The 22,250-nt window shown below is 36.5% G+C and overlaps 1 protein-coding gene and 1 pseudogene across 2 annotated transcripts in view; one reads left to right on the forward strand and one right to left on the reverse strand.

Annotated features, from left to right (window-relative positions):
* The window catches only part of ZNF654 (zinc finger protein 654), an 89,402-nt gene that overhangs the window by 13,540 nt on the left and 53,612 nt on the right, over nt 1–22,250 (forward strand). For both annotated transcript variants that reach the window (XM_025988904.2, XM_025988905.2), the window contains exon 2: nt 13,729–13,874. In XM_025988904.2, the coding sequence (XP_025844689.1) occupies nt 13,729–13,874 (146 nt within the window). The remainder of the gene's footprint in view (nt 1–13,728; nt 13,875–22,250) is intronic.
* LOC112912166 (proline-rich protein 3 pseudogene) lies at nt 10,502–11,065 on the reverse strand (annotated as a pseudogene).

Genomic DNA, 22,250 nt, shown 5'->3' on the forward strand with positions numbered 1-22,250 from the left:
AAAAGAAAAAAATTGTCTGTGAACTATGTGAAAACTTCATTTTAATGAATATGGGGATTTAAGAAGGAAAAAGTGACAACCCCTGCCTTCACAGAACTGAATCATCTTAAGGAAGAAAAGACATATCTCACTACTGCATGCACTCTTAGGACTTTGATGCAAACCACAGTTATCTTTTCCTTGGATTATTTTATTTCCCTGCTTCCAATTTTTCTGTTTATTCTCCATACAGCCAAAGTGATCTTTGAAAGACGTAAGAGTGAGATCTCTTCTAAACCTTCCATGCTTTTCTTTCTCAGAATCAAAACCAAAATTCTTACAGTGGGCCATCGTGCTTCATGATCGGGCTCTTATCTAGTTCTTTGACTAGTTTCATAATATTCTTTGTCTCTACTAGTTACTTTCAGCTGCACTACCATTTTTGCCCTTCCTTCAACTTGAATAAGTATGCCCCTGCCCTTGGCCTTTGTACTTGGCCTTTATTTTGTTTGCCAGAAGCACTTTTCATTTGGATATCTATATGGTTTGCTCTAGGACCCTGCTCAAATACCCTTTTTATAAGAGAGATGGAGGTCTTCCTTGAACACCCCATAGAAAGTATAAAGTAGTATCACATCTCTAGCATTGTCTTTTCTGTTTACCTTGTGTTTTGTTTTCCAAGGTACTTAACACTAACATATTTGTATACCAATTTTCCTTTCACTAAAAATGAAAGTGTTAGTGTGCTTGATACACATTAAGCACTTAATAAGTTTAGAATAAACGAATGAGTAAATATAAATAAACCTAAAACAGGGAAACGGCTAGTGCCACTAACACAATGTATGTTAAGTCCTCTACAAATTCACATGGAGACTACTTCTAATAGTCATAATTTAGGAAAGTTTTAGTGGACAGGTAACACTTGAATTGAGTCTTAAAAAATTGTTAGTATTAAAATGTAGACATGAAAAAGGAAGTGGTGTGAATAGGAGGAAATTATAAGTAGAACAGATAATTTGTGAAAAAGGTAGATGACATGATGTATTTATGTATGGGGGTAGTTAATTGTGTAGAGCTGTGGTTCTTAAAGGTGTGATTCCCCAGACCTGCAGTAGGAATGTGAACACTATTAGCAATGTAAATTTCTCGGCCCCACCCCAGATTTACAGTCTTGAAATTTGGGCTGAGGCTTAGCAGTCTGTGTTTTTCACAAGCCTCCAGGTGATCTGATGCATACTAAAGTTTGAGAACCACTGGACTAGAACATATATATTCAGAAAACTATTGGTACATATTAGGATTGGAAAAAATGGATTGGTCTAGATCTTGGCTTAGGAATATGAATTTTAGGTTTAAAAGCACAACAGTACCATTATTAATCTTAAAATATTGTTTTAAAATAGACTTGAAGAAGTGCCTCTGGCTAGAGGTAGGGATTTTTCAGGAACTATAGCTTGGGTTGTCTTCCTCTGAGTCAGCTATTGTTGCTGGGAGTAGCTGAGTAGCTTCCTGGGAGTAGATTTTTCACATCTTTAAAATAATTTTTTCATTCCCAATTTCTTTTGTGTCTTAACTTTTTAAAGAATCCAGAAGTCAGTAGGGCAAAAGTTTATTACTCCACACAGTCCAATACCCATTAAATTTAGAACAGTAGTTTCTTCAACTTAAGTACATAGTCCAGTTGACTCATATTACTTTTGCCAGTAGAGTTTAGTGATATCACAGGGAAGATAGGTGCACAGAGAGCAGGGTTTTAAATCAGTTTTGGTTTCAACCTCACTAGGGTGTCAGTCACTTGCACCAACTGCCAGAGTCTAGAACTTGTACATAAGTCAAGTGGTTGATTGTCTCACTGTGTGTCTACAATACTTGGGGGGGGGCAGTGGGAGCACTTAATCTGAACATTTCTAATTCCTTGAAAGTGTATCTGAATTTCTGCCTTGCAAAGTTTGCAAATTTCTGTGGAAGGTGGCCCTGGGCACTAGTGTGTTTGATGTTTCCTCTTCAGATTTTTTTCATATTAAAAATTTTTAGTTTCCGTTTCATCTGTGTAATCCTGGTATTCCTGTGCTGCAGTAAGTGTGTAATCTATTTAGTGTCACAGCTTCTAAACTATCTCTTGTAAATAGCATATCACTTAGTGTGTACAGTTCAAGGCAGATCTCCCCAAGACTCCAGCCCTGCAATCTGCGAAGCCCCAGTGTTCGTTCTATCCTTGTCTCTAGATTTCTTCGTCCCCAACGTTCTGCCAGGACATTTTTTAGTCCTCTGCTACCTTAACTGTTGCCATCTTCCTTGGCTGTTGCTGTCTTCCTGAAATTCCTCTGCCTGTTGAGCTAAAACCATAAAAGCACTCCTGTTATGCTCCATAGTGCTGTTTTGTGGAAAATAACCATAAACAGGTACCAGAGATGAAGCTGCTTTTGATGGGTCTGGTGTCTGTACTTGAAGGAGCCCAGAGAAGACAGTATCTCTTTTGCCACTTGCTCCTCTGGACCTTCTCTTTACTCTGCTTTCTCTTTACTCTGCTTTTAACTGTTCTGGGTCTTGCATCATTTGTTCTACTTCATTGGGAGTGTAAGCATTCCTTTTTGTCACATTCCATTTGGTAGTATTAGGTTATGCTATTTCAGATAAACATAGCTGGTTTTTGTTTTTGTTTACATTTTAGCCTGTTCTTAAGTTGGCTTCTCTTGTCTTTTTCCTTTCTCTTTGCCTTTGGGCCCAAGTTTGAATTACCTGTTGTAATTGTAGAACATTCAAACCCATATAATGTCATAGATAAAAGTCAAGGAATTCTGACTTCATTAAAAAGCATTCATTATCCTACAGATTTTGCCCACTGTCATCTCCCTGACTTAAAGAAAATTTTATCAGCTCAATCTCAGACCTAGGACTGACCTCTTATGTTTTTCTTCAGTGTTGCTTTTCCTTATTCACTCTCTGATGTCTAACTTTGAGTTCCTCGGGCACTTTCCTTTGTGATGCCATGCCATACCATACAACCCTCCATGATAACTAGTAATTTGAAATGTCTGTGAAATGCTGCTGGTATTTTAAGGTAATCTCCTGGCCTTTTTTTTTTTTTTTAAACCTTCATATCTGACAGATTTTATGTTACCTTATATAATGGTCTTCAAGGTGTGGTTTTTCACTTGCTCTTATTATGGACTTTCTATTTCTTTAAAAGAACATCTTGCCATAGTTCCAGTCTGGTTCACTCAGATTTTCATCCAAAGTTACCTTATCTTTTTCTTTTGCATACTGTTGGAACTAGTCCCCCTTCCTTTCTAATGGGGAGCAACTATAAAATAGCCTTTTCCCCTAACTCAACCTTTAAGAGCACATAGTTCTGGCATATATGTATTTCTTTTTTCCTATGTATCTAGTCTTGATTCTTGTTTGTTTTTGGTTACAATTTATTCATTTGAGAGAGAAAGAGAAAGAGTAGGGGTAGAGGAAAGGGCAGAGGGAGAAGGACAGGGAGAGATTCTTAAGCAGACTCCCTGTTGAGCACAGAGCCTGACTCAGGGTTGATCTCACCACCCTGAACCAAAATCAGGAGTCAGACTCTTAACCAACTGAGCCACCCAGGCACCCCATTTAGCCTTAATTCTAAGGGTGAATGTATTCTTAAGGTCGTACTTCTTTTACATCTTTATCAATATGATCTCCTTTTATTTTTTAACTCTCCCACTGTCATTTAATTATAAGTGTGTCATTTTTAAACAAACTTAGTTATTGAGACTGAGCAAACCTGGTACTTAAAGTTAGTGTTTGATACATGGACCTTTTAAGTTTCTCTTTTGACCTTTGAATTTGTAATAATTCCACTGAAGTTTCCCTATGTCAGGAATCTGACTCTTCATCTGTTCACTTGATAAAATTTACTAGCCATCTTTGTTGAACTCAGATAAAATCTTCACATCTACAGTCTTGATTAGAGTAATGTACTTAATTCCAGAAGCTACTTGAGACCATATTGTGATGGTGAGTTTACAAGCCTTTGGACAAATTACATGAATCTAAGTTGCTCTTTGAGAACAAAACTAAGAGGTAGAGAGATAGTGTTCGTCCAACAGATCTAGAACTATTTATTCATTTATTTTTCATTTTTTATCAAATTTAGAAATTTTATTTTTTTAATAAACATACAGTGTTAGTTTCACATGTACAATATAGGTGATTCGATAAGTTCATACCTCACCTGGTGCTCATCATGACAAGTGCATGGCTTAATCCCCATCATCTGTTTAACCCATTCTTCCAGTCCCCTCCCTTTTGGTACCTATCAGTTTGTTTTTATAATTAAGAGTCTGCTTCTTGATTTGTCTCTCTTTTTTTTTCCCTTTGTGCATTTGTTTTGTTTCTTAAATTCCACGTATGAGTGAAATCATATGGTATTTATCTTTCTCTGACTGACTTATGTTGCTTAGCATTATATTCTCTAGCTCCATCCATGTCATTGCAAATAGTAAGATTTCATTCTTTTTTATGGCTCAGTAATATTCCACAGGAATAACAATTTAAAGGCTAGACGTCTAATTCACATACCAGTATTCTAAGATGCATACGGAATTTAACCAACTCTTCTGTTTACTCCTCTCTGGCTTGTAGTTATTGTTGAGAAACCAGAAAGAACAAAACATTTTCCACCTATTAATGTCTAAAACCTCTATATGACTAAAGGATTAAAAAAAAAGCAATAATAAAATCAGTGCCTCAGCCATACCTACTATACCCTCTCTGGCTAGGCCATGCTGAATTGAAGTCAGATGCAGAGCGCTCTGCCTAGCCTAAGCCAGTTAAGTCATTTTTATGTGCGCAAAAACGTGTATACCACTGGCTGCTGGCATGCACAGAGGTTTCTTCATCTTACATTCTGATTTGATGTTCAAACACATTCGCTTGTGCATATATTTTGGGGTTCACTTTTTTATTTGCCAATTTTAATGTTTATGAGAGAAGCATTTAATATATTCTTTTTAATCAGTTTGGAATTGCATGAATAATTGATAGGGATCAAAATTTGTCTAGAACATTTAAAATGAGCCTATTTTTTCTTTGGGTCAACTTAAGAGAAAAGTTGGGTTTTTATGAAGTATGTATGTATGTATGTATTTATTTAGAAAGTTGGATCTTTAAGCAGATACTCATGCAACCACATGGAGGACCCTGGTTTGTCTTGTGCCATAGGGATGCAGGAAACTCAGGAAGATGAGAGCCTTCTGTGAATGATATTGTAATGGATATTTTTGTTTAGTTTGTAGCTTTGACTAGATAATCATGAAGATTCCTTTTATTTTATTTTATTTTGTTTTATTTTTTTTTATTTATTTATGATAGTCACAGAGAGAGAGAGAGAGAGGCAGAGACACAGGCGGAGGGAGAAGCAGGCTCCATGCACCGGGAGCCTGATGTGGGATTCGATCCCGGGTCTCCAGGATCGCGCCCTGGGCCAAAGGCAGGCGCCAAACCGCTGCGCCACCCAGGGATCCCCAAAGATTCCTTTTAATAGTAGGAAACATCAAGGGGTCCTTGGGTAGCTCAGGTAGTTGAGCATCTGACTCTTGATTTTGGCTCAGGTCTTGATCTCATGGTCCTGACATTGGGCCCCTCACTGGGCTCAGTGGTCAGTACAGTCTGTTTAAGATTCTGTCTCTCCCTTTCCCTCTGCCCCTCCCAACATGCGTGTGTGAGTGCTCTCTTGCTCTCTCAAGTAAATGAATACAATCTTTAAAAAAAGATTGTATGGAATATTAAGATTTAGAAGTCCTTACTCCATTTTCCATTTTGTAAGTGGTTGAGTCTTACTACATTCACAGAACCTATTAAAGACCTTAATGTTACAGAAATATCTGTTTAAGGAGTAGTGAGCTGAATAAACAATATGCTTAATTGAGTCTCCAAAATAACTGGATTTTAGGTTGTCTTTTACTGAAGATTATGTCCTTTGGAGATTTCAAACAACTTTTAACTTATTAGGATCTATTTCTGAACCATTTTGGTGTTTTTTTAAATATGACTTTAATTTTAGATTTTCTTTACATGATTATGTTGATAGAAAAAGTCAGATGATGGTAACTCTTGTTTTGAACAGAACTTTTCTTTACCTTTTTTATTCTCAATAGAAAACTTAAAAAAAAAAGAATCTTCAGGTATCCTCAGGCATGAGGCATTTTATTTGTATTGCTGTATCTAGGATACTCATCATTTGTCAATGAGTATTGGGCTAAATAGTTGAAAGTTAGCCAGTAGCTTTTGAAATTGTTACTTATTTAATTTTTTTAATTTTTAAAATATTTTATTTATTTATTTTGCAGGGAGAGAGAGAAAGAGAGAAGGGGGGCACAATTAGGAGGAGCTGTAGAAGGAGAGGGAGAACCAGGCTTCCCACCAAACAGGGAGACCGATGTGGGTCTTGATCCTAGGACCCTGGGATCATGACCTGAGCCTAAGGCAGATGCTTAACTGCCTGAGCCACCCAGGTGCTCCTTGGCAGTAGCTTTTGAATAGATTTTATTTGGGAGTGGCCTATCTGCTGGCTAAAAGTGTATAAAGTTTGTGTAATTTATCACACTTGGAAACCAACAATTAACCAGTTAACATTGATACAATGAAACAGTCAAAAAGTGAGTTTACCTTTGTCGTTTTCTTAGAGTATGCCAGGAATTATCCAGGATTGTAATATATTCTCTTACTTCTCCAGGCACTCTGTGACTAAGGTGATACTAAATTCATTTTACAGGAAACTTAGACTGAGAAGTATAATTTTGCTAAGTTTGCTAAGCTAATAAATGACAAAGCCAGGTCTGATTCTGAAACCTGTACTCTTTCTGCATGCTGCCAATCTATCTGATGTATTTTTTTTTCCATCTGACGCTAAAAAAAAAGATACCCATAGATAAGGGTAAATCTTGATGTGTAGTTAGGTAACAAAGCAGGGAAAGTAAATGTAGAATTGTGCTTATGTTATAAAATATCGTCTAGAAAATAAAATAGAACATTGAGGGAAAAGGTGAGAACAAAAAAAAAACTTTAAAGTTTTAACAATTGAACTAATTTTATGCTTATTGAAAGCAAAGTACAATTATCAGGAATAGGAAAGCAACATTGGTGTGTAATAATCACTAAGTTATTAGAAATTTCAGTTTTGGGGACACCTGGGTGGCTCAGTTGGTTAAGCATCTGCCTTTGGCTCAGGTCATGATCCCAGGGTCCCAGGAACAAGCCCCACATCAGGCTCCCAGCTTAGCTGGGAGTGTGCTTCTCCCTCTTCCTTTGCCTGCCCCCAGCTCCGGCACTCTTGCTCTTTTGTGCTCTCTCTCTCAAATAAATAAACAAAATCTAAAAAAAATGTATTAAAAAATTTAAGTTTTTCCACTAATTTTTTTTTTGTGTTCCAGGATGTTATTTCTAGATCTCATGCTGTATTTAGTTGTTATTTACCCTTAGTCTCTTCCAGTGTGTAACAGTATTTCAGTTTTTTCTCATCTTTCACAACCTTGACACATTTGAAGAATATTGATTAATTTTTTTGTAAAACAACCTTCAGTCTGATAATTTTTCATGATTGGAATGAGTTTAGGCATTTTTGGCAAAGTACTGCAAAAATGCTATTGTTTCTTGGTTTGCCATACCAAGAGATTTATGATAATGATACATTTTATTACTTACTGGTGATATTTACCTTGATGATTTGGTTAAGTTTGGGTCTGTGTGGTTTCTATACACTTTAGTTACTATCTTTCTATTTTTAGTTGATAAATGTCTTGGGGGAGATAATTTGAGACTGCAAATCCTGCATTGCCTCAAACTTTTACCCATAAATACTAGTATTGATCCATGGATCTTGTCTGTAGCATTCATTACTATGTATTTGCCTAATGCTGATTCTCTCTCTCTTTGCTTCTGTATTTATTAATTGGGATTTTACTGTGAGGAAGAGCTGTCTCATCTCTAACATTTATTTATCTGATTATTTATATCACTGTGGACTCCTGGATATTTATCTTGTTCCATGGATTAAAAGTCTAATATTATCACTTATTTTGTTGCTTAAATTATTCTAGCTTTGGCAGGTAGGAGCTCCTTCAGGTTGGCTCCTGTGTTCTTATACCCCATCATTTATTCAGCATTTCATGACTTTCTGGCACCACAAAATGTTATTATATGTATATAATAATATATGTTTATAATGTCCATTGTAATGTTTATATATTTAGAAAGTCAGCAAATTCATTCAGTGCATAGATTGCATGTGAATTTTAGGGAGACACATTTCAGTCCATAGAGATTTGGATGATGTATCTTAATGTTCTTAAATAATGAATATAATTTTAACTGAATGGGTTTATAGTAAGTCTGACTTTTGACAATTTTGCCAAAGAATGAATCTATGCTCATCCTCATAATAATTTACCTTGGTAAATTAAGATATGGCAGTATGTAGTATATACTATATCCCTTTTAGATTTGGGTATATGTTCCTGTAAATGAGAGAGCTGAGAAAGTGCTGTAGGATCATTGCAGGATTCCAGCATCTTTGGCAGTCTGCCAAAGGGCAGCTCTGCCCTTCTCTTCAACTTCCCTTATATCATGCCATGCTTTTGGCCTCAGCTGTAACTTCTTTTAGCGGTATTCATATAGTTCCTAAAAATTATAGTAAATTGCATTGCAGTATGTTTGTTATGCTCTTCAAAATGAAGGAAAAATAAAAGTTTTGGGACTCCTGGGTGGCTCAGCAGTTAAGCGTCTGCCTTTGGCTCAGGGCAGGATCCTGGAGTCCCGGGATTGGGTCCCTCATGGGGGGCACCCTGCTTCTCCCTTTGCCTGTGTCTCTGCCCCTCCCTCCCCCCATCTCTCATGAATATAAAATAAAATACTTTTTTAAAAAGGAAAAAAAGCTATAAGAATAGAAGCTGAGAAAATAGAAAGTTTTTTTTTACCAGTCTTTACTGGACAATTGATCTTTATCCCATTTCTTAGACTATTTTCTTGAAGAATTTAGAACTGTAGCAATAGTTGATTTTAAAGATCCAGGTAAATGCTTTTTCCTTTGTTTGCAGGAACTACAACATTATTCTGGCTACTATGTTAAGACTGTTCTTTGTTAGAGTCCAAAATAGAAAGAAAAATGAAAGATATGTTGCTTGCTATACTTTGGCCTGGTAGAGCATGTTCAAATTATGATGTCATGGTGTCTACTCTCATTAGCTGAGTGCTTATGATGGCACAGGAGAAAAATTTAAAATAAAAGGGCAACATAATGCATAGTTTCACATGTTTTAAGGAAAATATTTAAGAGAGAAATAGTGTTATAGTGAGTCTTTTTTGTCTGTTTCCATTGCATTTATTACTAATATAAAAAAATGTTAAAAAGAAAATAATTCATTCTCAGTTCTCCAACAGCTCTCATCCTTCCCTCTTGCCCACACAACTCCTGACCCATTTCCTCAGGGCCAGTGCAGAACCGAACCTGTTCACTGCCGTTTTCACAGAAAACAACGAGTGCCAGGGATGAAGGGAAGAAGGTTAGACGAGGGCGACAGTACCATCAAGGTTCCTTCCACCCAAGGGTAGGCCAGGTAGAGATTCACAGAATTCAGACGAAAGGGCTGGTGGCCTCACAATGACGTACTCTAACCAAAGTGGGCTGGAGAGGAGATAGGATAGCCCGTAAGAGGCTTTAGAGGACATCTCATGGGCTTGTGTCAAACCCCGAAAAACCAACACCAGGAGAATGGGGAGACCAGGGAGGCAGTCTTGCGGAAAGTTTCACAATTCTCCCATGTTGGGAGGTGGAAAGTCTAGAGGGCATCAAGAGCTTCACTCATTTTGGCAGAAAAACTTACTCTAGTGTTGGGAAGTCACAATGATGCCATGGACACTGAAAAAGGCTACGTATGAGGGGATGCACGGTTTTCACAAAGCACAGTGGTCACAGGCCAGAGCGGTGGGGATCATGCTACTGATGCAGGATCTACAAAATCCAAAAGCAGGGAGAGTAGCCTTTCAGGAAGTAACTCTGCACCAGTCATCCATACTTGACCCCAGGTCAACCTGGTGAGTTTCACAGAGCAACTGGCAACTTTGGGGGTAGCGTTTGTCACATAAAAAGGACTTAAAAACAAGCAGCTAGAAGAAGGGAATGGTAGGAAACTGCTCCAGGGCTCTTAGGAATCGAGGGCAGTACCGAGGGCTGGGTGGACAGATGCACAAGAAACAGCTCCAAGGAGGTTTCCCGTTCAGCAATCAGTGAAGGGGAAGAGGATCCAGGAGGCAGTTGAAGAGAGCAAAGGTAGGGTCCCAAAGGGGAGTCTGGAGGTTGGATCAGAAGAAAGCCCACACGCTGGGCACCAGTGATGAAACACAACTCTGGACCCCAAATGGGGGAGGTGGCAGATGGGGGTGGGTGTCACTGACTGAGGGTGGTGGGTGGAACAGCCTCACAGTAGCCATCACAGGGCCACAGGGAAATATATGGTCACTAGGTCAGAGAACTCCTTCCAGCACAGTCTCATAGAGGAGGTTCATTGACACCTGGGTGGTAGAAGGCACAGAGGTCCTCATATCAACAGTGGCCTTTTTGGCAAAGTGTCAGCAGACAGGGTGGTTGGATTTGTCTTCCATAACTTGGGGGCCATCCTTGGGCAGGCAGGTATTTTTAATAAGAGACCAACTTTTGAGCCTTCGGGGATTTCTCTGCTCTTTGTGAAAGCCTCCTTTGGACTGGTCCAGGAAAAGGAGGTTCAGTATTGGCCCTCCACCAGCCATGACCATATGGGTTGCACCTGGGGCCCAGGCCTCCGTGGATTGGGCCTCTGCCCCTGGGAGGAGGTGGGAGGCTCAGCAGTGGTGGAGTCATTGGTCCCCTTGATCCTGGAGGACCTCTGTGAAGAGCTGACTTGGGGTCATCAGGCTTTCCATTGGCCATGGGGGGAGGGCCCAGAAGGCTGGGTGGTCCGATGGGACTCCCATCCTCCTTGTCTCCAGTCTCCTCCTGCTCTGGCATCAGGGGCTGTTGCAGTGGCGGCGGCTGCTGCTGATTCTGCTTCTTTCATTTGGGCATTGTGGTTGCATCAATGGCTCTGTTATAGTGAGTCTTAAAGTGTTATATTAATGTTATAGTGTGTTAGCAGTGTTTGGCATGATATTGAACAGTGTAAGAAGATATGTAAATTTCAATAATTCTGTTTATATCCCTTCAAAGGTATTCTGGCAAACTATTGGAGGTGTTGCCTACAGGGACTTTTATTTTGTTAGGTTTGAGCTCAGCTAGATTAGGCAGTGTATTAGTAGCAGAATCTTGGTGAGTGAGGAAAGCTATAAGAATAGAAGCTGAGAAAATAGAAAGTTTCTCTTCTAAGGGGATAAACTCATCTCATAAATAGGAAGTGAATAAGGTTATAAGTAGATATGGATTAGGGCAAACTGTTGGAGATGGAAGATAGGAAAACATGAGACTGTCAGGTACCTATATTTTAGGTGGCATCAGAATGGTGTTATGGTGGCCAAAAAGAGCTTAATAAACTGGTCAAACACTTTAGTGAAGAGAAAATTTAGTCAGGGAACCACAGTTTATCCAACTCTTTTTTTTTTTTTTTTTTTTTTTTTTTGCCTTTGGTAGTTTAGAAGAGTGTCCTATTTGGGCTCATTATAGTTAGTAGTAATTTTTACTGTCCATTTAGCTTTCTGGTATTGCAATTTGAAATTGTCAGAGAGCCATGAAGGGTCTAAGAGTCTATCTAAGTTAGCCTGCCAGAATTTGATGAGTGCTGGCAGAAAACATGAAACTCCTGGGTCAGAGATAATGGACTTTATTTCTCATGTACTGCAAGCAGCATGAGCTTCATGCTTATGATGGCCAGTGGTTTCCCTTGACCTTCAATTTTCATAAAAGTGATGTAAGTGGCATAGGTGGATTCTCTACTCACAGTGAGTTTTCAATGCCATACTTTAAGGAACCCTAATCTTTTATAATGGTTTACAAGAGTGTCTGCCTAGCCTTTGCTCTAGAGGGAGATGACACTGGGATTGTGCTAAATAGTAAACAGGCTCACTTCTGAGGAGGGAGACATCATCTGTATTTTTCAAGGCTATTGCCTATGATTATCTTTGAAAAGATGAAGGCAGTTGGGCCTTTTTTTGAAAAACTAGAAATACAAGAGACCCAAGGAAAATTGTCTCCTAACAGAAAGTGATGAGAGTGAAAAGTCCTTGAGCTCTTGAATGTCTTGGCTTTTGTAATCTATTTTTTTCAGCTTTTAAAACAGAGGTGGCAAACTTTCTCTGTAGTGGGGCAGATATTAAATATTTTAGGCTTTGTGAGCCATATGATTTCTGTCATAACTATGTAACTGATTGTTATAGCAGGAAAACAGCCATAGATAGTATATAAATGGATGAATCTGGTTCTGTTCCAATAAAGCTCTAGGGACATTGAAATTTAAATTTCATATGATAGTTAGACATCACAAAATATTTTTTTCAACGATTTAAAAATGTAGCATCCATTCTTAGCTTGTAGGTCAACAAAAACAGCTGGCAGGCCAGATTTGGCCTGCAGGCCATAGTTTGCCAACCAATTTTATATGATGAATTTTAAAAATATAATACATTGTTTTAATATAATAGTTTTGCATATAAGAAATCATAATTAACAATTTATACCCATTGATAGTTCTAATATGCTCTCATAAATTATCCTAATTTTTTTTTTTAATTTTTATTTATGATAGTTACAGAGAGAGAGAGAGAGAGAGGCAGAGACACAGGCAGAGGGAGAAGCAGGCTCCATGCACCGGGAGCCCAATGTGGGATTCGATCCCGGGTCTCCAGGATCGCGCCCTGGGCCAAAGGCAGGCGCCAAACTGCTGCGCCACCCAGGGATCCCAAATTATCCTAATTTAGCTTCACAGTAAACCTGCAAGATAAGCATTATTATCTCTATTCTATTTTTTTAAAATTTATTTTAAAGATTTTATTTATTTGTTCATGAGAGACACAGAAAGAAAGAGAGGCAGAGACACAGGCAGAGGGAGAAGCAAGCTTCCATGTAGGGAGCCTGACGTGGGTCTCGATCCCGGCTCTCCAGGATCACGCCCTGGGCCAGGTGGCACTAAACCATTGAGCCAAACGGGCAGCCCTATTATCTCTATTTTATACTGAGGAAACTAATGCATAGAGAAGGAAGATGACCTATCCAAATTAATAAAGCTAGTAAAGTTACAGAGCCAAGACTAATTATATTCTGGACCCTTTCCTCCATCATGTTGTACAACTTCAACTTTAATAATTGGAGCATCATGCTACTATATCTTTAATACCTATTGGTGCCAAAATGCTTAGAATTTAATCTTTAATAAGTAGTAATGGTAATTATGTTTATTTCTAATTTTGTTATTATATTCTACTCTCTAGCTATTTTAATATTTTATAATTGATGTTTTAACAAAGGTTGGATATGGGAGATGAAGGATATGCGGTACAGTTAATTAAAGATTTGGCATTTCAACAGTAAAATTATTCATACGCTATTTTTCCCACATTTTCAAAGATAATAGTTAAATTTTATTTTCAATTGTATACTATTAAAATAAACAATAATGTTTCCCCCCTCTAAATCATTTGTATTCATGCTGAATTAATGTTTTAATTTAACTAGTTGTTTCATCAAATTTTTAAACTCAAGATGTTGAGAACATTTTCTATAATAACGTACTTTTTGGATTATTTCCCTATCAGGTGGTTGAAGATTATGCTGGAAGATGGCAGGTCCCTTTGCCACAGCTTCAGGTTCTTCAGACTGCACTTTGCTGTTTTACATCAGCCAGTGCATCATTCCCAGATGAATGTGAGCACGTACAGTATGTTTTGAGTAGCCTTGCTTTGTAAGTACTTTTTACTTCCTATAAAAGTATTATTTTTCTTGACATATTTGAGAATTAGGTTTTGATTATTTTCTCTGTGGAAGGAGCCTTTCTTAATGCCTTCCCTTGAAAAGAAATTTCCCAAACCCTGGATTATGAAAAAAAAAAAAAAAAAAGGAAAGAAAAGAAAAAAATTTCTATTTTCATTTAAGTTTTTAGGTTTAACTTTGAACATAAAACCATAAATTTACGTTTAGTTTTAGAGTTAATTGGAACTATATCATACTTAAAGGATCTATCCAACAAGAGGACCTAACAATCATGAATATTTATGCCCCTAGTGTGGGAGCTGCCAAGTTTATCAATCAATTAATAACCAAAGTTAAGACATACTTAGATAAGAATTTTTGCATAGATTCTTATGGTCACTACCATCACTTTCCTTTTTTAATTCCCTAGCTTTAATGGTAAGTCCCAAAATACAGCAATTGAGGCCATCATAGTTAGCAGAGGGACCTCTAATCAGGCCAGAAAGAACTTGGGGAAACTCCTGTTTTTTAAAAATACTTGTAGAGGAATTCAAGTTAAAGATCACATTGAGCACTTGTGTTTATTGTTTTTGCTCTCGTAGATCTGTTATAGTAAAGACATAAAAGACAGAAATACAGTGAAAAGAAAGTAGAGAAGAAAAGAAAAAGTAGAGAGTGAAGGAAAGATTGAAAAAATTTTCTAGGGGAGAGAACATAGAAGAGTGGTTACTGAAACATGACAGAGCAGTCCACAACTTCACTTGCTTTTTGTAGTGTGTGTGTATGTGTGTGCGTATGCGTGTGTGCGCCTCAAATCACAAGTCACGATAACATGTAGTGAAATCATTTATCAACATTAGAAAATACAATTAGAAAATATTTCAGAGAATGTCTTGTAGGATCAGTATTATTTAGTGAAATTCTTGTTTTATATATTTATTTTTATGTATGTATATACTTGATTATTTGTAAAACATTTTACAAAACTGTAGCAGTTAAAACAGAATCATCCCCTTCCTTATAATATAGAAGGTCTAAACAGTTTGTCCTGCTCCCCTTCCCCCAGAATCGTAGAAAGGTGTAGAATTTGAATATACACAGCATGAAATAGAGAGTAGGGTATGAGATACTTTGGGAAAATGCAGATAAAGGAGTTAATTGCAGTTTTTCCATTCAGGCCACTCACCAGACTTTAGGACCAAGTTGGGGTAGGGAAACAGAGTTGCTGCTTCCCGCCCCCCCCCCCCCCCCCCTTAAAGAATTAAAATGACTTTGGAGCAGTGACCTTTGCATTCTGGTAGTTAAAGTTTCCTCTTTGAGACAGCGCACTAATCACTTAATTACCCTGAAGAAAAACTTCTCAGTCATCAAGGTCTAGACAGGCTCATAGAGCTCCCAATTAGTCTGCTTATGGACTTATTCTTAAATATTAATGGGGATTCTGGAATCCTCAGACAGTTAAAGAATACCTTCAACATGCAAAAAATACAGTAAAAACAAAATAAATTTGGAAGAAAATTTTAAAATTAAGAGAAGTATAAATTCTATAGTATACATTTTCAGAGAGAGTTGAGATATGTGTAGCATTAAAACATCAACATATCATGCTGTGTGAATAGAATAATGACATACTAAAAATGAATTTGTGGAAATTAAAATCTAATGATGGTTAAAATTTAAAGTTCTGTAAGAAATTTGGAAAGTCAAGTTGGAGAAATAATTCAGGATATCAAAGAGAACCAAGAGAAGGAATATGTCAGAGAAAAAAAAAATGATATGGTGTCCTTATATAGGAGGTTCATTATCTGACTAGTTGGAGTTCTAGAAAAAGAACTTATAGAAAATATATTGGAGGAGAATTTCATTCTTTATTTTTATTTTTTATATACTTTTAAAGATTTTATTTATTCATGAGAGACACAGGCAGAGGGAGAGCATGCTCCATGCAGGGAGCCCGAAGTGGGACTCAGTCCCGGGACTCCAAGATCACGCCCTGACCCAAAGGCAGATGCTCAACCACTGAGCCACCCAGGCATCCCTGGAGGAAAATTTTAAAGAAAAAATAATTTTCCAGAACTGAAAGTCATTAACTTCCAGACTCAACTCGAGAAATGCTTAGCACAGTAAATATAAAAGATATACAGTGAGCAGCTTGGGTGGCTCAGTGGTTTAGTGCTGCCAGGGTGTGATCCTGGAGTCCCGGGATCAAGTCCCGCATCCAGCTCCCTGTATGGAGCCTGCTTCTCCCTCTGCCTGTGTCTCTGTCTCTCTCTCTCTTTCTGTGTCTCTCTGTGTGAGGTGATGGATATGTTAACCAGCTCAATTTAGGTGATAATTTCACTATCTGCATATTAAAAGATCAAGTTGTATACCTTAAATATATACAATTTCTGTTTGTCAATTATACCCTAATGAAGCTGAAAAATAAAATGTAGGAGGAAAGAGAATTTAAAATATAACCTTATAGAAGAAGTTTGTAAGAGCAATGCAATGTAAAGAAAACTATTATTTAAAAATATTTTATTTTATTTTATTTTTTTATGATGCCCAAATGAACTTGGGAGATAAAATTGGACTTTTTGATTATAATTGACAAACTTAAGCTACTTGAAGCAAAAGAGGAGGAAGTGTGGGGGGCATTTATTAGATGACTAAACCATGGAAAAGCAAGGACTAGAACTAGTTTCAGGATTTTCTGAATCCAGACAATAAAATATATTCTAGAACTGTTCTCCCCCTTTGTATCTTCCTTTTTTTTTTTTGTCTTCATTCACTCATGGCTGCTAACTGTTCTGGGATGAAGCTTAGTTTTTTTAACCAAGAGAGAAGGAAATCCCTTCTCCCATTTGTAATCCTCAAAATGTTTTTGGGAACTTGAGTCCTGCCAACTTATGTGCCTACTGCTTTGACTAATAGCCGTGTTTAGGAGAATCTGTTGATGATCAACTCACCCCATGGCTGGGAAGAATGAGGATACTACATTGACAGCCCAATCAGAACCATAGAGATGCTGGAGGGGTAAGCAGTTCCCTCAAGAAGTAAATAAGGTAGTATGAAAGAGAGCTAGCTGGCTAGGTAAACAAACATAACAGATGTTGGCTACAAAGAATAATTTTATGTGTTGTTTTGAAAACTACTAAAACCATTTTAGTTCTTCTTGATTTCTAAGGAAAAGTATTAAAAGAAATACATTATTTGTAAGCAAGAAGTATTACTTTTGTTTCAGTGCCTGTTTGGATTTCCACCTCCCCCTTTCATCTATATAATCTTTTTAACATTAGTGTTACAATGAGAAATGCTTTTAAGGTTTTCAGAAGTACTTTATTATTTTTTTTTACATTTAACTCATTTATTAATTTCTATTTCATTGTTTGCTATCTTTTTTTTTACTACTGCTAATAAAAAAATAATGTATTAAGCAGAAGCAAATCTTATCTGAGATGTACAGTGCTAGGCAAAAGAAAGTAAACCATCTTAGTGGTTTGTCAAAGAGTAATGTTTCTTATAAGGAAAACTTTCTGCATTATTTGAATTTGCTTTAACAGAAAAATTAATTGTAGTTTTAGTACCAGAAGAAAAAGGAAGAAAATAGCATGGTGGTACTATTAAAAGAATGAGTCTGTTACAGTGTTTGATTTATTTAAATAAATATATAAACCAGAAAATTCTTGTAACAATTCCATAATTATTCATTCATTCATTCTGTAAATCTCTTGTGCTTAGTTCTAGGCTAAAATAGAAAATAAGATAAGTCCTTGTTCTCAAAGACCTTATAAAGCTAAAATATATTAAATAAGCCATCACATTAGTATGTAATTATAATTATGAAAGAATTATAGGGTACAAAGAGATAGTACAACAGGGGACTTGACTTGGTCTGGGTGGTCAGGGAAAATTTGCTGGGTAAGCTAACATTTGAGCTGAGCTCTGAATGAATGATAGCAATAAATTAAGAGCCTCCCAGGGATGGCAAATAAGATGTTCACGGTGACTGAAGAGGATGTCAAGATATTAATGGATTTCATTGTAATTCATATCTGTTTGTTGAATTCTTATATATGATCTATATCAAGTACTTAACACTTTTTAATTCAGTTAATAAGCTAAAAAAATATAGGTGAGCTAATGAGTTAAGTAATTATCTACTACACACATACGTATAATATATGTTAAGCATATACGTTACTATACTCTGGGGCAATATTGTCTGGTCCATGTGTCCATCTTCATAAAAGCCTGTTCCACTTTGTAAATTATACATATGTGAAGATGTGCCTTCTTTAGACTGGGAAAAACTAGTTTGTGAAGTTTGTGAAGGTCTTTATAGGGAAGGAAGATGGATTCTCTTTTTATTCATCCTTGATTTTTTTTTTAATTTTGTGGAAATGAATATAGTCATGTAGAGAGTTGTTTTAAATTGACTAATTATGATTTTACCTAGGTTGACTCTTTTTGAAAGCTGTATTTTTAAAGAAATGAAGATTTTGTTGTGTACGTATATCTGTATATTTGCACTAAAAAGGACCTCAGGTTAAATCTCTTTTTAGATAAGAAAATTTAGGCTTGAGAAGTTTAGGGAGCTTTTGCAAATCTGAGTTGTTGTTGTTTTTTTTTTCTCCTGTTATCTTAGATTCGTTAAACACTGAATTCTGTTGTATCGGTAGAACAGAGCCAAACACCCTGAAAGTAGTAGTGGATCTTCAGGCAGAGAACTTAGACTTTACCAGTTTTATATAAAATAAAAGCAAACTTTAATGCTGCCTTCCCCACCACTTTTAGCCCAACACAAAGTAAATGTTCATAGATTTTAGCATTCCACGCAGGCTTCAGTGATGAACAGGCTATTTGCCTGGCAGCCATTAGGTCCAAAAAGAACTGTATGGTTCTTTGGAGAGGGAACTAAGTTCAGCTAGTACTATTTATTTTGTGTAGTAGCAAATACTAAAAACGTATACCCTAATATGTCAAACTGCCTAGAATAGAAGACCAAAAGCCTTCTCTTTCATGGAATTAAGTGAGTATAATCAGCGTCTTACTTAGAGTGGCTAGACATTCATGTTTTAGGCCATACATATAATGATAGATCAGTAACCTTTTCTGACTATGTTGCTAAATTGATTACATTTCAAACATAGAATATTTGTCTAACTTCGATTTAAGTTATTTGGTTGTATTTATAACTTAGGTCTAGGCTTCAACTAAATTAGGAGATAGCCTAGAAATTAAAGGTAGAAAGGATATTTATAAAAGGCTGTTTTTTGGATTGTGGCCAGGCTCTACAAAAGGTGTTTGTCTGTCTTATGGCCCCAATCCATACATCCTTTCTCTGCAACATATATCACTCTTACTGCTTCTTGACTTTTTAATTATTTTGACCAACACTTATTCAAAACCTTCTCTATTGTATAACTATTATCTTTATTAATCATTTGTGGCAGGTGATCTCATTTATTTTATAGAGAAATCTAGGCTATCTGCCTGCTGTTTTCTCTAAAAAAGTGATTACTGAAGCACTGTCTGGCTAAGTTAGTAGAAGAGCATGTGACTCAATCTCAGGGTCATGAGTTCAAGCCCCACATTGAGCATGGAGCCTACTTAAAGATTAATTAATTAATTAAAAGAAATTATTTCCTTTTTGAGGCAACTGGTGGTCTTTTTTTTTTTTTTTTTTTAAAGATTTTATTCATTTATTCATGAGAGACACAGAGAGAGAGAGAGGCAGAGACGCAGGCAGAGGGAGAAGCAGGCTCCAAGCAGGGAGCCCGACGTGGGACTGGATCCCAGGACTCCAGGATCACACCCTGGGCTGAAGGCAGGCACCAAACCTCTGAGCCACCCAGGGATCCCCGCAACTGGTGGTCTTAATTTAATTCCTGTATTAAATCCCCTTTGTTTTTTTGTTTTGGTTTGTTTTTTTTTTTTTTACTATTACATTATAATATTTTGTTTCCAGGATTTGTTGTAGCTAAAGTCAACATTAGACAAACCTGTGTGCGTTTGTTTATATTGACCATGTTTAGAAACTTGGCATTTCATTTGGTGCTACTAGTAGCCTAGGATCTTTTTTCCTTATAAGTTTGGTCTTTATTCTGCATTTGTTAATTTTGGGGTGAAGCGAGTGAGACTTCATTTTACTGGCATTTAATAGTCATTTTATTGGCAAAGAGAGAGGGATTATTAAATGCTATATTTGTATTGACAGAGATGAGAAGTGATGATGACATACACTATTCCCATCCATGTTGGCATTTGTTAGAACCTAGAGGTATATACATGTATAGTTTATAAAATGGTATTTACTGCTTTTCTAATATAATCGAAGGAAGGCTTGATAATTCTTTTGGTCAGTGGAGATACACAAAAACTAGAGAGAAAAAGCAGTAGACTAAAAGCTGTTACTATTTCCACTGCGATTAGGAAGATTAATTATTCTTTAGAATAAAATGTATATAGTCACTATGAATGGTGTAAATACGTATTAGAATTTTTCTGAATTTGAATCTGTTTATTTTGGGCTAAGCCAGATTCCTGAAAATCTACAGATCTGAACTATTTTAAACTCTTTTTCTCTTCCTCCTAATAGCTTTGGTTCATAGAACTGGACCACATCATACTGTCAGCTTTCACTATGGAATAAAACAAGAAAAAGAAAAAAAAATGAAATGCTTCTGAAATTATTGAAAAGATGACAAAGTTTTGCCCATTGCACCTTATATAGTAATCTTAAAAGCATTCCCTTAGATGCACCAAAATTACATAGAAGCAAATATTAGGAGACCTAAAGGGAAAAATAGATAGCAATATAATAGTAGTAGGAAGCCTTAATATCCTTCTTTAATCATTGGTTAGATTATGCAGACAAAAAAATAAGGAAACATTGGCCTTAAACAACATATTAGACCTGATGGACCAAAAAGACAAATACAGAATATCCTATCCAAAAGAAATAGAATACACATTCTTCTCACATGCACAGGATAGATCATTTGTTAGGCCACAAAATGGTCTTAATACATTTGAGGATTGAAATCATATTAAGCATCTTTTTCTGACCATAGAGGTATGAAAAAAGAAATCAATTACAAGAAGAAAACTGGAAAAACTATCAATATGTGAAGATTAAACAGCATTCTATTGAGCAAATAGGTAAAAAAAGAAGTCAAAGAGAAACCAGGAATACCTTGAGACAAATTGAAATGGATATATATGTACAGTATACCAAAGCTTGCAGGATGCAGCAAATGCAGTGTTAAAAGGAAAGTTCATAAAGATAAGTACCTACTTCAAGAAGCAAGAAAGATGGGATCCCTGGGTGGTGCAGCGGTTTAGCGCCTGCCTTTGGCCCAGGAGCGATCCTGGAGACCTGGGATCAAATCCCACGTCGGGCTCCCGGTGCATGGAGCCTGCTTCTCTCTCTGCCTCTCTTTCTCTCTCTCTCTGTGTGACTATCATAAATAAATAAAAATTAAAAAAAAATTTAAGAAAAAGAAGCAAGAAAGAGCTCAAATAAATAACCTTACATCTTAACTAGGAAAAAAGGAACAAATGAAGCCCAGAGTTAATAGAAGGAAATAAATAACAAAGATCAGAATGGAAATGAAAGAGAGAGTAACCTGAAGAAAAGATTGATGAAACTAAGAGCTAATTCTTTGCAAAGAGAAGCAAAATTGAGAAACCTGTATTTATCAACAAAAAAGGAAGACTCAAAATCAGAAATGAAAGAGAAGATAGTATAACTGATACCACAGAAATACAAAGGATAAGAGACCACCATGAACAGTTACACACCAAAAAATTTGACAACCTAGAAGAAATGAATTCCTAGAATCACATAATCTACCAAGACTGCATCATTAAGAAATAGAAATCTGAACAGACTAATTACTAGAAAGGAGATTGAATCAGTAACCAGAAACCTCCCAACAAATAAAAGTCCAGGACCAGACAGCTCCACTGGTGAATTCTATCAGATATTCAAAGAAGAATTAATATCAATCCTTTTCAAACTCTCAAAAAATTGAAGGGGCAGGAACCCTTCCAAACTCATTTTATAAGGCCAGCATTACTTGAATACCAAAACCAGACAGGGACACTACAATAAAAGAAAGAATAAAAGTCAGTATCCCTAGGAGCATAGGTGCAAAAATAATCAACATAATATCAGCAAACTCAATACAGTAGCCCATTAAAAAAATCATACACCATGATCAAGTGGGATCTTTTCCAAGGATGCAATGATGGTTCAAGCATTCACAAATCAGTGTGATACACTGCATTAACAAAGTAAAGGATAAAAATCATATGACTCTTTCAATAGATGCTAAAAATCATTTAGCATCTATTGATGCTATTGAAAATTGAATATCCA

Source organism: Vulpes vulpes, chromosome 15 (assembly GCF_048418805.1).
Source record: "Vulpes vulpes isolate BD-2025 chromosome 15, VulVul3, whole genome shotgun sequence".
NCBI lineage: Eukaryota > Metazoa > Chordata > Mammalia > Carnivora > Canidae > Vulpes > Vulpes vulpes.